The following is a 17545-nucleotide window of genomic DNA, read 5'->3' as shown; positions in this document are numbered from 1 at the left end:
CTCCCCCCTCCACTGTCTCTCCCCTATTCCTCCCAATAGACCCCAGTGTATAGTACTCTCTTCCCTGTGTCCATGTGTTCTCATATTTTATCACCCGCCTATGAGTGAGAATATGCGGTATTTCATTTTCTGTTCTTGTGTCAGTTTGCTGAGAATGATGTTCTCCAGATTCATCCATTTCCCTACAAACGACACGAACTCATCATTTCTGATAGCTGCATAATATTCCATGGTGTATATGTGCCACATTTTCCCAGTCCAGTCTACCATCGATGGGCATTTGGGTTGATTCCAGGTCTTTGCTATTGTAAACAGTGCTGCAATGAACATTCGTGTGCATGTGTCCTTATAATAGAACGATTTATAGTCCTTTGGATATATACCCAGTAATGGGATTGCTGGATCAAATGGAATTTCTGTTTCTAAGGCCTTGAGGAATCACCACACTGTCTTCCACAATGGTTGAACTAATTTACACTCCCACCAACAGTGTAAAATTGTTCCTATTTCTCCACATCCTCTCCAGCATCTGTTGTCTCCAGATTTTTTAATGATCGCCATTCTAACTGGCGTGAGATGGTATCTCAATGTGGTTTTGATTTGCATCTTTCTAATGACCAGTGACGATGAGCATTTTTTCATGTTTGTTGGCCTCATGTATGTCTTCTTTTGTAAAGTGTCTATTCATATCCTTTGCCTATTTTTGAATGGGCTTGTTTGTTTTTTTCCTGTAAATCTGTTTGAGTTCTTTGTAAATTCTGGATATCAGCCCTTTGTCAGATGGGTAAACTGCAAATATTTTTTCTCATTCTGTTGGTTGCCGATTCACTCTAGTGACTGTTTCTTTTGCTGTGCAGAAGCTGTGGGGTTTGATTAGGTCCCATTTGTCTATTTTGGCTTTCGTTGCCAATGCTTTTGGTGTTTTGTTCACGAAGTCCTTGCCTACTCCTATGTCCTGAATGGTTTTGCCTATATTTTCTTCTAGGGTTTTTATGGTGCCGGGTCTTATGTTTAAGTCTTTTATCCATCTGGAGTTAACTTTAGTGTAAGGTGTCAGGAAGGGGTCCAGTTTCTGCTTTCTGCACATGGCTAGCCAGTTTTCCCAACACCATTTGTTAAACAGGGAATCCTTTCCCCATTGCTTGTTTTTGTCAGGTTTATCAAAGATTGTATGGTTGTAGATATGTTGTGTTGCCTCCGATGCCTCTGTTCTGTTGCATTGGTCTATATCTCAGTTTTGGTACCAGTACCATGCTGTTTTGATTACTGTAGGCTTGTAGTATAGTTTGAAGTCCAGTAGTGTGATGCCTCCTGCTGTGTTCTTTTTGCTTAGAATTGACTTGGCTATGTGGGCTCTCTTTTGGTTCCATATGAAGTTCATGGTGGTTTTTTTCCAGTTCTGTGAAGAAAGTCAATGGTAGCTTGATGGGGATAGCATTGATTCTGTAAATTACTTTGGGGGCAGTATAGCCATTTTCACGATATTGATTCTTCCTAACCGTGACCATGGAATGTTTCTCCATCTGTTTGTGTCCTCTCTTATTTCGTTGAGCAGTGGTTTGTAGTTTTCCTTGAAGAGGTTCCTTATGTTCCTTGTAAGTTGTATTCCTAGGTATTTTATTCTTTTTGTAGCAATTGTGAATGGCAGTTCGTTCTTGATTTGGCTCTCTTTAAGTCTGTTATTGGTGTATAGGAATGCTTGTGATTTTTGCACATTGATTTTATATCTGAGACTTTGCTGAAGTTGCTTAACAGTTTCAGGAGTTTTTGGGCTGAGGCAATGGGGTCTTCTAGGTATACTATCATGTCGTCTGCAAATAGAGACAATTTGGCTTCCACCTTTCCTATTTGAATACCCTTTATTTCTTTTTCTTGCCTGATTGCTCTGGCTAGAACTTCCAGTACTGTATTGAATAGGAGTGGTGAAAGAGTGCATCCTTGTCTAGTGCCGGATTTCAAAGGGAATGCTTCCAGTTTTTGCCCATTCAGTATGATATTGGCTGTTGGTTTGTCGTAAATAGCTTTTATTACTTTGAGATACGTTCCCTCAGTACCAAGTTTATTGAGGGTTTTTAGCATAAACAGCTGTTGAATTTTGTCAAATGCCTTTTCTGGGTCAATTGAGATAATCGTGGTTTTTGTTTTTGGTTCTGTTTATGTGGTGAATTACATTTATAGACTTGCGTATGTTGAACCAGCCTTGCATCCCCAGGGTGAATCCTACTTGATCATGATGGATAAGTTTTTTGATGTGCTGTTGCAATCGGCTTGCCAGTATTTTATTGAAGATTTTTGCATCTGTGTTCATCATGGATATTGGCCTGAAGTTTTCTTTTCTTGTTGGGTCTCTGCTGGGTTTTGGTATCAGGATGATGTTGGTCTCATAAAACGATTTGGGAAGGATTCCCTCTTTTTGGATTGCTTGGAATAGTTTCAGAAGGAATGGTACCAGCTCCTCTTTGTGTGTCTGGTAGAATTCGGCTGTGAACCCATCTGGACCTGGACTTTTTTTGTGTGGTAGGCTCTTAATTGCTGCCTCGACCTCAGACCTTGTTATTGCTCTATTCATAGTTTTGCCTTCCTCCTGGTTTAGGCTTGGGAGGGGAGGACACAGGTGTCCAGGAATTTATCCATTTCTTCCAGGTTTACCAGTTTATTTGCATAGAGTTGTTTGTAATATTATTTGATGATGGTTTGAATTTCTGTGGAATCTGTGGTGATTTCCCCTTTATCATTTTTTATTGCATCTATTTGGTTGGTCTCTTTTCTTTTTTTTATCAATCTGGCTAGTGGTCTGTCTATTTTGTTGATCTTTTCAAAAAACCAGCTCTTGGATTTATTGATTTTTTGAAGGGTTTTTTGTGTTTCTGTCTCCTTCAGTTCTGCTCTGATCTTAGTTATTTCTTGTCTTCTGCTAGGTTTTGAGTTTTTTTGATCTTGCTCCTCTAGCTCTTTCAATTTTGATGATAGGGTGTCAATTTTGGATCTCTCCACTCTTCTCATATGGGCACTTATTGCTATATATTTTCCTCTAGAGACTGCTTTAAATGTGTCCCAGAGATTCTGGTGTGTTGTGTCTTCATTCTCGTTGGTTTTGAAGAACTTCTTTATTTCTGCCTTCATTTCATTGTTTATCCAGTCAACATTCAAGAGCCAGTTGTTCAGTTTCCATGAAGCTGTGTGGTTCTGAGTTAGTTTCAGAATTCTGAGTTCTAACTTGATTGCACTGTGGTCTGAGAGACTGTTTGTTATTATGTCAGATGTTTTGCATTTGCTGAGGAGTACTTTACTTGCATTTATGTGGTCAATTTTAGAGTAGGTGTGATGTGGTGCTGAGAAGAATGTATATTCTGTGGATTTGGGGTGGAGAGTTCTGTAAATGTCTATCAGGTTTGCTTGTTCCAGGTCTGAGTTCAAGCCCTGGATATCCTTGTTAATTTTCTCTGTCGTTGATGTGTCTAATATTGACAGTGGAGTGTTAAAATCTCCCCCTATTATTGTGTGGAAGTCTAAGTCTCTTTGTAAGTCGTTAAGAACTTGCCTTATATATCTGGGTGCTCCTGTAATGAATCCATATATATTTAGGATCGTTAGCTCTTCTTGTTGTATTGATCCTTTTACCATTATGTAATGACCTTCTTTGTCTCTTTTGATCTTTGTTGCTTTAAAGCCTATTTTATCAGAGACGAGAATTGCAACTCCTGCTTTTTTTTTGCTCTCCATTTGCTTGATAAATCTTCCTCCATCCCTTTATTTTGAGCCTTTGTGTATCCTTGCATGTGAGATGGGTTTCCTGGATACAGCACACTGATGGGTTTTGGATTTTTATCCAGTTTGCCAGTCTGTGTCTTTTGATTGGTGCATTTAGCCCATTTACATTTAGGGTTAATATTGTTATGTGTGAATTTGATCCTGCCATTTTGATGCTTGCTGGCTGTTTTGCCCATTAGTTGATGCAGATTCTTCATTTTGTTGATGCTCTTTAGCATTCAGTATGTTTTTGGAATGGCTGGTACTGGTTGTTCCTTTCTATGTGTAGTGCCTCTTTCAGGAGCTCTTGTAAAGCAGGTCTCGTGGTGACAAAATCTCTGAGTACTTGCTTGTTCGCAAAGGATTTTATTTTTCCTTCACTTATGAAGCTCAGTTTGGCTGGATATGAAATTCTGGGTTGAAAGTTCTTTCCTTTAAGGATGTTGAATATTGGCCCCCACTCTTTTCTGGCTTGTAGTGGTTCTGCCAAGAGATCTGCTGTGAGTCTGATGGGCTTCCCTTTGTGGGTGACCCGACCTTTCTCTCTGGCTGCCCTTAGTATTTTCTCCTTCATTTCAACCTTGGTGAATCTGATGATTATGTGCCTTGAGGTTGCTCTTCTTGCGGAATTGAATATCTTTGTGGTGTTCTCTGTATTTCCTGGACTTGAATATTGGCCTGCCTTGCTAGGTGGGGGAAATTTTCCTGGATAATATCCTGAAGAGTATTTTCCAGCTTGGATTCATTTTCTTTGTCACATTCTGGGACACCTATCAAACATAGGTTTGGTCTTTTCACATAGTCCCACATTTCTTGGAGACTTTGTTCATTCCTTTTTGCACTTTTTTCTCTAATCTTGGTTTCTCATTTTATTTCATTGAGTTGATCTTCGACTTCTGATATTCTTTCTTCTGCTTGGTCAATTCGGCTGTTGAAACTTGTGCATGCTTCGTGAAGTTCTCGTATTGTGTTTTTCAGCTCCTTCAATTCATTCATATTTCTCTCTAAGTTGTCCATTTTTGTTATCTTTTTTCAAATCTTTTTTTCAAGGTTCTTAGTTTCTTTGCATTGATTTAGAACATGTTCTTTTAGCTCACAGAAGTTTCTCATTACCCACCTTCTGAAGCCTGATTCCATCATTTCATCACACTCATTCTCTGTCCAGCTTTGTTCCCTTGCTGGTGAGGAGTTTTGGTCCTTTGTAGGAGGCAAGGTGTTTTGGTTTCAGGTGTTTTCCTCCTTTTTGCGCTGGTTTCTTCCCATCTTTGTGGGTTTATCCACCTGTCTTCTGAGTAGTTGCTGACTTTTCGATTGGGTCCCTGAGTGGATGCCCAGATTGTTGATGATGAAGTATTTCTGTTACTTAGTTTTCCTTCTAACCGTCTAGCCCCTCTGCTGTACGACTGCTGAGGTCCACTCCAGGCCCTGCTTGTCTGGGGTACACCTGTAGCAGCTGCGGAACAGTGAGGGATGTTACCAGTTTCTTCTTCTACTATCTTTGTCCCAGAATGATGCCCGCTAAATGTCAGTGTGATCAATCCTTTTTGAGGTGACTCTTTGGATATACACGGTTCTTGAGGAGGCAGTCTGTACTTTGTAGGAACTCAAGTGCTGAGCTGTGTGCTCCGTTGATCATTCAGGGCTGTTAGGAAGGTACATTTAAATCTGCTGCAGCAGAACTCATAAAATCCCTTTTTTTCCTCAGATGCTCTGTCTTGGGGAGTTAGGGCTTTTTTTTGGAGTATCCGTTGCACTGTCCTGCCCAGCGAGGAGGCAGTCTAGTCAGTATTTGCCTGCTGAGGCTCCGCCCTGCTGCCATGGGGTCCGCCCTGCTGTTGTGGGCGCCGCCCTGTTGGCGGAGTCGCTCTGTTATGGCAGGTTGCCTCGGCAATGGCAGGCTGCATCAGCAATGGGAGTGTACCTCAGTAGGGGCGGGATGCCTCGGTAATGTCGGACGCCCCTTCTCTCACTGAGGTGCACCGTCCTGGGTTCAGCTGTGCCCACAGTGAAACTCTCAACCCCGAGCGTTTCGAATCGCCGTTTTGTTTGTCCCTGTGGGGGTGGGACCCCCTGAGCCTGATCACCTGGCTCCCTGCCTCAGAGCCCCCCCCCGCTTTTTTTTTTTTTTTAAGTTCAACGGTTGACTCTCTTTCAGGTGTTTCAGTTGCCTGCTGATAGGGCACCAGGATCTGTGTGATTTCCTATACAGCGACCCACTGCGCCAGCTCAAACATCGCTTCCCAGGAATCTCCTGGTCTGGCTCACTGTCCAAGTCCCGTTTAATCAGATGGATATGCTAATCTGCCCTCCCAAATCTCAGATTGCCGGTTTAACAGGGCACCCTGACCAGTGCGTTTTGTGCAGAGTGCCGCTGCACTGTGGCGCCAGCCGAAACAGCCATGCCAGCCGAAACAGCTGCGCTGGTGTCCCGTGTCTCTCCTACACCTGGGAATCTCCCCGTTCTGTGGGCAACAAAGATCCGTCTGGAAATGCGGCTTGCAATCACCCTCTGTGTCTTCACTGAGAACTACAATCCTGAGTTGCTCCTACCGTGCCATCTTCTTTTTCCTCCCAGCAGTAGTTTTAATAGCAGCAGCTCATTGTTAATTTGTTAAAGTATGAGTAAGAAAATCATGTGTAAATCACTAATTCTGTGATCTTTTTAACCAAATGAACTAAACTCTGGGTTACAGGAAACTTTGTAAGTAAATTTTACACAAAGAAAGGTGGAAACAGGGGCTCCTTTGTAACAGAGAATGACCTGTGTTGACCTTGGATAAGTAGCAGGACAGTAGAGGCAGATGCTACAGGAACCCCAATGACAGTTCTTACCACAGAACTAAAGTCATAGGCACTCATGGCATTGTGTGCTATTGTATTTGTCCCAAACATGAGACACTGTGCCTTTAGACAAAGGCTCACAAAACATAATTGCTAGATGAGAACAACAGTTAGCTTGCCTTGGCAGTGGAACAAAATCTATGCCTTTAAAGCCCTGAGAAGCAATTCCCAGCCTTTAGTTAATCACATTTTTCATTTGTTAGATCACTGTCTGCTTTATGACATCATTAACTAAACATTTCCAAAGTAATAATAGGATTGTAGTTATCCGTAGGGTACATGAGATAATTACTTACAAATACGCACTTTTTCCGAGGCTACCAGGAGGCCTGGTGGGGCTGCTCTCTGTAAGCTCTGGCACTAGCACAGGAAAGTGGCTATGCCTATAGGCTGTAAACTGCAGGTTAAGGAGGCAGAAGAGTTCCCCCAAGAAGGTACAGGGGTTTTGCCTAGTGCAGAGGTGGGTGAACATAGATTGTAAGTAATGTAATAGGGAAAAGGAAACATTGCTAACAGGTTTTTTTTGTAAAGGTTCTTTTTTGAGGGTTCTGAGTGATTATCTCTTTCTTATCTTTTTAAAAATAATTTATGTTTCTACTTAGTCCCAAAAAGCATCTTTCTCTTAACCTATTGTTTTATGCACATCTAATCCCAGCTGAGGTGTGTGGCTAACAGGTTTCATCTCAACTGTGCCCTCATGTCCTCACACAGTGCAAGCTGCACAATCCTGGCAGATCCTGCATGTAATTTGGGAGAGAAAGACAATTCCTAGAAAAGTGACAAGCCAAGGAACAGAGTTATCATTGAGCTTTTCATCCATGTGTGGGAACCAAATTTCATTACCTTTTTGAGTTTCTTTGTTAATGGTGGTACCTTGTATGTGCTAGTGTACTGGCTTTTTTTCTGTAGGAAGTATTCCTTTAACAAAATGTTTTGGGCCAGGCATGGTGGCTCACACCCATAATCCCAACACTTTGGAGACCGAGGTAGGTGGATCACCTGAGTTCAGGAGTTCAACAGCCTAGCCAACATGGTGAAACCCTGCCTCTACTAAAAATACAAAAAGTAGGCTGGGCACACTGGCTCACGCCTATAATCCCAGGACATTGGGAGGCCAAGCCGGGCGGGTCACAAGGTCAGGAGATCGAGACCATCCTGGCCAACATGGTGAAACCCTCTCTCTACTAAAAATACAAAAATTAGCTGGGCATGGTGGCGCATGCCTTTAGTCTCAGCTCTTTAGCTGAGGCAGGAGAATCACTTGAACCTGGTAGGTGGAGGTTGCAGTGAGCCAAGTTTGTGCCACTGCACTCCAGCCTGGGTGACAGAGCCAGAATCTATTTTTTTTTTTTTTTTTTTAAAAAAGGAGTGTTTTGAAAGAGGAAGTATGGTTGCTAGAATATGTGGGTTCCACTAAGCCCTTTCCATGTAGATGGGGCCTGTGGGGAATTGGGAGCTAAGCATGCATAACCCGATGGCCTCTCTGCTCCCTGGATGCATTTCTGTTCTGTGTGCCTTTGCAGTCAAATCCATCATTAGCAAGAGAGAGGATCTGAACTAGACCTCCCCACTGGGCTCAGAGGACTTATCACAATACACTTTTACATTTTTAGCTGAATATAGAACAATTGTATATTCTGTGATGAAATTTGTTAATAATGAGTTCTTCCAGAGATTTGTTTTGGGATATTTTATTATTTTTAGTAATTCATAAGTTATAATGCCTCCTAAATAGGCAGGTTGTACCATATTTATCCAAGTATTGACCTGCCAACATGAAAGAGAAAATTGTAGCTAGTGCCATGGGCCAGATTTGGTTTTTTTTTTTTTTTTAAGTATATTATCTTTGACATGGTAAAACAAGTATAATGGCATTTGGGGAAAATAACGCAGACTTTAAATACAAATATATAATGAGATACACATAAACACCTTTGGTCTATGTAGATATATTTAAGAACATATGTTATTTGTGTTATCAGTTATATACAGGAAAAGGGCTTTTAAGTACTGTAGCTGTTTTCTAAACCTCGTGCCTGGTGTACTCTTGTGCACCCAAGAGCCTATGCTGCTGGGTTTTTCAGGACAGATGCTGGAAACTAAAACATAACATCACTCTGGTTGCCAGTCTTTAAAACACAGAACTCTGAGATGAGACTGAGGGGTGAAGTACCTTCCCTGTGAGCTCAACACTTTCACTTAAAAATGGCTAAGCCTAGAGGTTGATGACATCACATGGACTGTATGTAATGTGTATGTAGCCTTATTCACCACTGTACTACAGGCGTATTTTGAAGCTCTTAGAACATAGTTTTAGGGACAAAACAACCGTCCCCCCCCCCCGAATATTATTTTTAACCGTAGGGCACTCATTACCTGCCTCTCTATACTGTAATTTGAATGTAAAGTTTCTACAGGATTTTTGATGAGAGTTTTGGGCCAGGTGTGGTGGTTCATGCCTGTAATTCCAGTACTTTGGGAGGCCAAGGGGGCGTAGATCACTTTAGGCCAGGAGTTTGAGACTAGCCTGGACGACATGGTGAAACCCCGTCTCTACTAAAAATATAAACATTAGCTGGGTGCGGTGGCGGGCGCCTATAATCCCACTACTTGGGAGCCTGAGGCAGGAGAATCGCTTGAACCCGGGAGGCAGAGGGTGCAGTGAGCCAAGATCATGCCATTGCACTCCAGCCTGGGTGACAAGAGTGAAACTCCATCTCAAAAAAAACAAAAAAAGTTTCATATGAATTTTACAGCAAAATCTGCACAGCCCATTAATGATAGGATTGGGACAAGTTGTTTTAATCTTTCCAGTACAGTATGCTGTCTGAGTAAAACAAGGGCATTTCCCCTTTCTTAGGTAGATAGCTTTTGCAAGCAGAATACAAAGCTGTATGTATGATAGTTTAGACCTCTTATTTCCTTTTTACATATTAATAGTTACTGAATAGCCAGGAATGTATATGTATGTAATACTGTTGTAATCCAGTTTTATATTTTTCTCTCCTTTGTGTCATTTTCTCATTAAATAATAGCATCAAAGAAAGTATAAATACATTTAAGCTGAATATGACTTGACCAAGCTCTTTCGTCAACACCTAAGCCAGGCCTTGTGCTACCTGGGACGGGGTTGCTGGTGCTGCCACGACATGCACCTGTCATGTGCTTCTCTCTTTCCAGAGCCCAGCATTACATCAACATGCCTGTGCAGTTCAAACCGAAGTCCACGGGCAGATTCGAAGCTTTGCTTGTCATTCAAACAGATGAAGGCAAGAGTATCGCTATTCGACTAATTGGTGAAGCTTTCTGAAAAAATTAACTGGAATACATTTTTGTGTAAAGTAAAACATAAGTTCTATTTTGGTAACTTTATCTTTCTACACTACAATTATGCTTTTGTATATATATTTTGTATGATAAATTGGATGTCTATAATTGTAAATTTTTTTGTTTTTACAAGCTAATACTGAAGACTTGACTGAAATATCATGTATCTAGCCTACAGTATTGTACTTAACTTTTACAGGTGAGAAGAGAGTTCTTTGTTTGTATTGATTATGATATTCTGAATAAATATGGCATATATTTTAATGTGGTATATCCAGAAATTTTTCAGTGAGCATGTCTTTTTCTGTGCTGTCATAAAGAAATTAGAATATCACTTTATTCTGTTAATTATTTTCAAGCTTCTCGGTCTGTTCTGTGATTTTTTTATCCTCCATCACACAGTTTCCTCTCACTCCCTTTCTCTGTTTCTTCGTTTAGCTAGTTTCCCAGAGAAAGGACAACTTACTTTTCAAGCAGCTGGTTATTGTTTTACTGAGAAGGGAAGTCTTCATAGTCTGTGCAGACACAGCAGAGAGAGTCCCATGTTGTTATCTTGAGTCTTTACCTCTCCTTCGAGCGCATGTGCTGTAGGTAAAGCTAGACGGGACAGCTGCTGGCAGAAGCTGGTACAGATGAGGCAGACTCCAGTGGGACACAGGGAGGGAGACAGCAGGCCCCGAGAACCATTATGTGGCAGGCTTGAGATTGAGGCAGGGACATGGTTTTACCCAGGAGGAATGTGGTTATTAATTGTTCTTCTCACCATTACTAGAGAGTTACCTGATGAAGCTTTCTGACCCCCAGCTCTTTGCCTTTGACTTTGAAGCAACAGAATCCCAGATTTATGTGGTAGCTCAGGGACGATCACAATTGGATATTATGTGGAGTAGGAAGACCCGGGGACTTGTAGAAAGCTGGCCAGATGACTTAAGCCAATTACAGTTGAAGAGCAGTGAATGTGAGCTTGATAGAAAAACAGATCCCTGTTTTCTTCCACCGTGTTTTACTTTTGCCGAGTAATTTTTGCTTAGAAATCAAATTTGTAAAAACATTTTTTTCCTACAAGTTAAATAGGTGGTACTTTTACTGATAACTGCTTGACTTCTAGGTTTTGTACATCAAATATGAGATGACTTCATACTTGAATTTTTACTTACTTGACTATATTCAGCCTTAAAAGTTTTAAAAGCTATTGCTTTTTAAGACTGTTGGGCACAGTCTTTTAAGTGTTTGCCAAGGTCAGTTCCTAGTGGTCATAATAGTTCCAATTTGGTGCAACTGTTACTTTGCCTTTCAGTTTATACTCAGAAGGTCAAAAAAACAGGGTTAAACGACAAAACTGCATAGGTAATTCTTTCTTTTGTTCTTATTTTGAGACAGAGTCTAGCTCTGTCACCCAGGCTGGAGTGCAGTGGCACAATCTAGACTCACTACGACTTCCTCCTGGGGTTCAAGTGATTCTCCTGTCTCAGCCTCCCAAGTACCTGGGATTACAGGCACCCACCACTATGCCTGGCTAATTTTTGTGTTTTTAGTAGAGAGACGGGGTTTCACCATGTTTGCTGACCTCAGGTGATCCACGCCTCAGCCTCCCAAAGTGCTGGGATTACAGGCATGAGCCACTGTGCCCGGCCAAAGGTGACTCTTCTTTAAAAGTGACTTTCTGTGCTCAAATGTATAAAACATTTTTTAAAAAGTGACTTTCATGGATCTGCAGTTTGTCCTATGTCTGTGATTTGGAAACATGGTGCTTGGCATTTTAAGAGCAGGTGGATATGAACAAATGATTTGTGCAACCAGTCGCCACTCATAAAGCAAATGCAGACTACGCTGTCTTCGTGACAGCTGCCAACGTGGAAGAGCAGTGCCCAGGCAAGATTGCAGCAGAAGCTTGGCTTTAGTGAGCCTTCCATCTGAGATCTGTCTTTGTTCCTTCCCATCCCTTCCTACACTGATAGACTGAGTCTCCACCTCTCCTCTGAGCTCTTGACTCGTGTGTCAAGCCAGATGTTTCCATTTGGTTACCATGTAGGCAGCTCAAACTTCTGATTCCTTCCCTGCCTCATCGGCTTCTCCTTGCTTTCCTCATTCTACCTACCCATTTCCTTACCCGCAAACCCTCACATCAGTCCCTCTAAAATGTGCCTGCCTCTAACAAATCTCAGCACCAACCACAGTAGCCTGAGCTCAGTCATCTCTGAGGCCACTGTAGCTGTCCTCTCACCAGACCACCTGCTTGCTCTTAGCTCCAGAGCCCTCTCTCCACAGAGGACAGAGTTACCTTTTCAAAGAGGTAAACCAGAATCTACATTCCCTGCTTCTATATGAGGATAATTGCCTGCATGTGGCCTAAAGCCCAGGCTCCTTCCTGCAGTCTGAAGGCCCTCACTCCTCGCCACCGCCATCCTCTGTGAGCTCCAACTGAGTGGCCTTCCTGCTCTTTGAGCCAGCTCAGTGCTGGTGTCTCAGGTTCTTCCCCAAGCTTTGGCATGGCCGGCACCCTTTCTCAGATGCTCAAAGAACTTCCATCAAAGGCAAGCTCCTCCTCCGCGTTTCACCATGTTTGCTGACCTCAGGTGATCCACGCCTCAGCCTCCCAAAGTGCTGGGATTACCATCCTTTGTGCTATGGCCTTCATGGCTACCACATCTGTTCCTGCTTGTTTGCTCTCCCTCCCGTGGAATGTGAGCTTTGTGTGATGGGAGAACTGGCTGGCCCTGCTCACCCGCATCTTCAGCACCTAGACAGCCTTGTGTGTCCTATGGGGGTGCAACTGACTTCCTAGCAGCTCTGGTGCGTTTGCCACACTCTCCTGTTCTGGAAGGCTGTCTGCTCACCGCCCTGCTGGAGATGCCCAGCTGTTTCTCCCCACTCCCAGTAAACACCATGTTCTCAGGAGGGCCTCTACCCTTGCCCCAAGATTTCTTACCGGTTTCTTACTGTGTCTCCAGGACGTATTTCCTAGTAGTAAAACAGCTAAATGTTTACTGAGTGCCTCCTATGTGCCAAGCGGTGTCCTAAGTGCTCTGTGTGTGCTGTGGTACCAATTTTCAACAGCTTTATAGAGATTGGGCTTTTTATGGCAGAGGGACCTGAGAGTGGAGAGGAGGGACAGAGCCCTTCCTCCTACGATTGTCTCTCCACAGTGGCATCTGTGGACAGACAGACGGATTTATAAGAGGCTGGGGCTGGGGCTGGTCTGGCTCACGGAGTTGATACTTGTATTACGTAAATAAAGTCAGGCTCAGGGATTAAGTGATAAACTAAAAGTCGCACAGCTAAAAAGTTTGAGCCGGGATTCAAACCTTGGTTTTTTTCTGACTTGGGTACCCAATTACAGATGATAGAAACTGTTCTTAGCATAGAGAAAATGTACTATTAGTATATGGCTGCTTTTAAAAGTTTGTGTTTGGTTGTAAAGCAACCCTAAGATCACAAGTTAATGTGTTCTGCCAGCTTAGCTTACTGGAGTCCACAGGAGTGAGGATGCGTCTCTTGTCAAGCAGGTAAGACATTTTCCAGGCAAAACCTAAAGTTCTATAGAGCTCAGTGATGATTAATCTGCCTCATTACTGATCTATTGAGTCCAGAAACGAGACTGTGTACGAGGGCATTTCTTTTTAGTTTTCAATAAAACTGAGGTTGGGATGCTTTTATATATACAATACATAGATTTTTTTGACACACAGATTTCTGGGCAGAATTACATTGGGCTGTTTCTCACAATTGGGAACTCGTTCTCTTTGCTGTTTCTTAACACTCCCCACCTTCAATTCAGTATTAATTTTTCTAAATTTTGATATTTCACATATTATTTTATAGAAAGTTGATGAAGTCTTGCTCTAAAGTGAAAAACTATTTTCCCAGCCTCTCCCTGAATTAGACTTTTAAAAAATATATCTTTTCCATTAATGAAAACCCACTTGTCAGTTCTCTTAAAGGTACATTTTCTGGCCACTGCACATTTTTGATACCCACCTTGGTTAGGATGTGTGGGTGTTATATCGTTGCTTCCTAAACTCTCAGAGCAGATTCACTTGGTGTCTGATTAATTGTACTCACTCTTTAACTTTTAGGCAAGTGTTTAGGTTTGTTACTTGGCTTTTATTGAATTTCAAAATGCCACTTTGCAAACCCCACAAATACAGGCCCAGCTTCTCGTCAGTTTGCTGTCTGGTGTCACTGCCATACACACTTGGGACTCCTTGCTCCACACCCACTTCTAGGTCCAAAAATCCCACAGGACCACTTTTGGGGAAATTGTTTGATATCAATTTATTTTTCTTTAAATTAAGGATTAGTTTGTTGTTTTGCATTTTTATACTGCTTCCTGTATTACCTGAGCATGGATAGGAGAATGAGCAGATAACTTTAAAAATGTTCAAAGCTATGCCATTCTAAAAATAGTTCCTTTGTAAAAAGGATTATTAGAGTAAGAAATATGTGGATGCTTAGGCAGCTTCTAAAGTGGCCCACAGTGGTCTCTGCGTGGCCTTGTGCATTCCTTCCCTCCAGCCCTTGTTTCCAATGAATAGAAGGCCTCCACATTGAGGGAAATTTCACCTGCCTGATAACATCACAAAAGATTCCAACTCTTGTCTTGCTATCAGACCCTCCCTTGCTGGCCTCAGTAAAGCAAGCAGCCATCCCAGGAAGGGCCACGTGACAAGGAATCAAGTGAGGCTGGAACTGACCGGCAGCCAGCTGTGAACTGAGGCTCCCAACCCAGCAGGCCGGAAGGAAGTGATTCTGTTCCTGCCAACTGAAGGCACTTGGAAGTAGGTCCTTCCTTAGTCGGGCTCCCGATGAGACTCCTGTCCTGGGTGACATTACACCTGCAGCCTGAGAGCCCAGAGCAGAGGACCCAGCTAAGCTATGTCCAGATTCCCGATCCCAGACACCAGTAAATCAGGTGTCTGGGATCGTGACACTTGAAGCCTTAGCACCTGTGGAAATCCATTCCATAGCAGATAACTAACACAGCAGGTGTTTAATTAAAAGAGAAACCACTGCAGATGGAACCAGCTCTTTGAGCCACCGTGGTAAATAGTTGCTTATAAAAGATTGAGACAAGCCAACAACTGTTGATCTTTAAACCTTAAATAAAATACGTTTCCATCTTTTTTTTTTTTTTTTTTGAGATGGAGTCTCGCTCTGTCACCAGTCTGGAGTGCAGTGGTGCAATCTCGGCTCACTGCAAACTCTGCCTCCCAGTTCAAGTGATTCTTCCACTTCAGCCTCCCCAGTAGCTGGGCCTACAAGCACATACCACCATGCCCAGCTAATTTTTGCCTTTTTTGTAGAAATGGAATTTCACCATGTTGGCCAGGATGTTCTTGATTTCTTGACCTCGTGATCTGCCCACCTCAGCCTTCCGAAGTGTTGGGATTACAGGTGTGAGCCACTGCACCCAGCCACACTCTCCCATCTTTTATTTTACTTTTTTTTTTTGCTCTTATTGCCCAGGATGGTGCGATACCAGCTCACTGCAACCTCCACCTCCTGGGTTCAAGCAATTCTCCTGCCTCAGCCTCCCGAGTAGCTGGTATTACAGGCACCAGCCACCACACCTGGCTAATTTTTGTGTTTTTAGTAGAGAGGGGCTTCACCATGTTGGCCAGTCTGGTCTCAAACTCCTGAACTAGTGATCCACCCGCCTCGGCCTCCCAAAGTGCTGGGATTATAGACGTGAGCCACTGCACCTGACCACATTTTTATTTTATGCCTCAGTGTAAATGTAGGCACACTGGTAGAGATTCTGTAAGTTCATACATGTCAGTGTAAAGGAGTAGAAGCATTCAGAACGTACGGAACTATAAGGGAGGTTATGGGAATAAAAGTAAACGTGACTCATCTGGTCCTTTTGGGATTCACTTGTCAAGATGGGAGCAGGGTGCAGTGAGGATGCTGACTCGAGGTTGATAGCTGAGGCCCTGAGCTTTGGGGAGAGTGGCATGGAGTGAAATAGGAGTTGAGCAAGCAAAGCTGTGGTTGGAGCCAGAATCAGTGTGTTCATGACAGTTCTCTGTGTCCTGTGCCCACCCAGAAGATGCACAGGAGCACATGTCACTGGAGGGTAGGTTCTGTAAGCAGGTTGCCATTGAGAGCCAGGCAGCCCTCTTCCTGGTATGGCTTCAGAGGGGGAAGGACTCCCCCAGCCCCAATGGGTACAGCCAGATTCTGCTTACATTTTGGTTGCTATCATTCCACCCAGCAGGAGCTGTCAGCTGCGTGTGGCCACCTGTCCCAGGAACTCCCTTTCAGACTCATGGGCAGCTCTCTGCAGCTTATGAGAATCCCCTTGGATGCTTCCTTCTGAGCTGGTGCCAGCTTGGAAAGGAGACAGAGTTGCTCACAGCTCTTACAAAATCACCCTTCTGTCGAATTAGTGTGAGGAGAGGCATTCATTTATGCCTTGCCATGTACAAGGCACTGAGACAGGGCAGGGAACCCTCATCATCTCAGCAGACTCCCAGGGGCATCCTCAGGATGTGTCCCATGTGGATGGAAAGGCTGCCGGGAGATCTGGGGAGGGTGCAGAGGCCAGGCCTTGCTACCTCACAGTTTTGCAGAGGCCACCTCTGTCTCTGTGTTACGTGTACATTTTCAGTCTTGGAAGTTGGTCTTCAGCAGTCTCCCTGGCCCTGTCTTAATGGAAGTGTCTGGAGAGCTCCGTGTGCTTTGCTGTTGGAGCTCGCCCACCCTCATCCCATGTCTCTGCAGCCTCGTTTCCCCTCACTTGCTCTTCATGTCACATCCGCCCTCATACTCCTGGAGTGGGGCAGCTTCTTCCCCAGCACCTCCTGTCTTCCACTGGGACACCTTCCCTAGCAGGAGGACATCTCCTTCCTGCCTGCCAGGTCCTTGGGGAAGATGGCCCACCCGCTATTGAGGAACTGCTGGACAATTCTCTGTTGAGCATCTGTTCTGCTCATTAAACCAGAAGTACCGTGAAGCAGGGACCAGGTCTGTAGTCACCTCTGAAGCCTTGGTGCCCAAAGCAGAACTAGCGTGTGGCGAACTCAGACCTTGTGAGAGAATGGATGTGTCTTCCAGGGAGGACTCTGTGTCTTTAGGAAGTCCTCTAGAAATGTCAAGAGAATGTGGATAGTTGTTTAATATAACTGCATTTATATTTCAAGCCAAACGTGCTCCATGTGAGTGAAGAGATGCTTAAAACTGAAGTCAGGAGCAGGCCAGGACTGTTCACCACAGCTGCATACTGCATGGCAGGAGGAGCCTCTGATGGTCACCCGGCCCTGGAAGATGGGAGGAGATGAGTTGCATAAGATCTGAAAGAGGGAGTCCAACATCTCATTCATAGCTGCTTCATTGTTGATAGGGAATTCGAAGAGAATTCCTCCTGGAAATGATAAGCAGTAGGAGACATGTACCTAGGAATGTGATGGTGCCAAATTGATACATGTAAATCATGGTCTTCCTATAAATAAGAAAATAACAATCAAAACAGTGGAAGACAAAACAGCAGAAATAAGCTTAGAAATGTGTGAAGCGTATGCAAAGAACACTGTCAAGTCCCCCTGGAGCACACAGGAGACTTGAGTAGGGGTGACTTGCCCAGCTGCACTGGGGGCCTTCTTCAGTGGGGATGGGGCTGGTGTTGCAG

At 43.5% G+C, this 17545-nt stretch overlaps 1 protein-coding gene across 46 annotated transcripts in view; it reads left to right on the top strand.

Moving 5' to 3' along the window:
* The window catches only part of CEP192 (centrosomal protein 192), a 146011-nt gene extending 135829 nt beyond the window's left edge, over nt 1–10182 (top strand). For 30 of the 46 annotated variants that reach the window (XM_078347703.1, XM_054243939.2, XM_078347700.1 and 27 more), the window contains one exon: nt 5906–10182. In XM_078347703.1, coding sequence (XP_078203829.1) covers nt 5906–6050 — 145 coding nt within the window. In that variant the 3' untranslated portion in view covers nt 6051–10182. The remainder of the gene's footprint in view (nt 1–5905) is intronic. The other 16 variants (XM_078347701.1, XM_078347697.1, XM_078347695.1 and 13 more) reach the window with 1 other exon arrangement.
* The last annotated feature ends 7363 nt before the right edge of the window (nt 10183–17545 follow it).

This window comes from Callithrix jacchus, chromosome 13, assembly GCF_049354715.1.
Source record: "Callithrix jacchus isolate 240 chromosome 13, calJac240_pri, whole genome shotgun sequence".
Classification (NCBI taxonomy): domain Eukaryota; kingdom Metazoa; phylum Chordata; class Mammalia; order Primates; family Cebidae; genus Callithrix; species Callithrix jacchus.
This window is presented reverse-complemented; position numbering and strand designations above follow the sequence as displayed.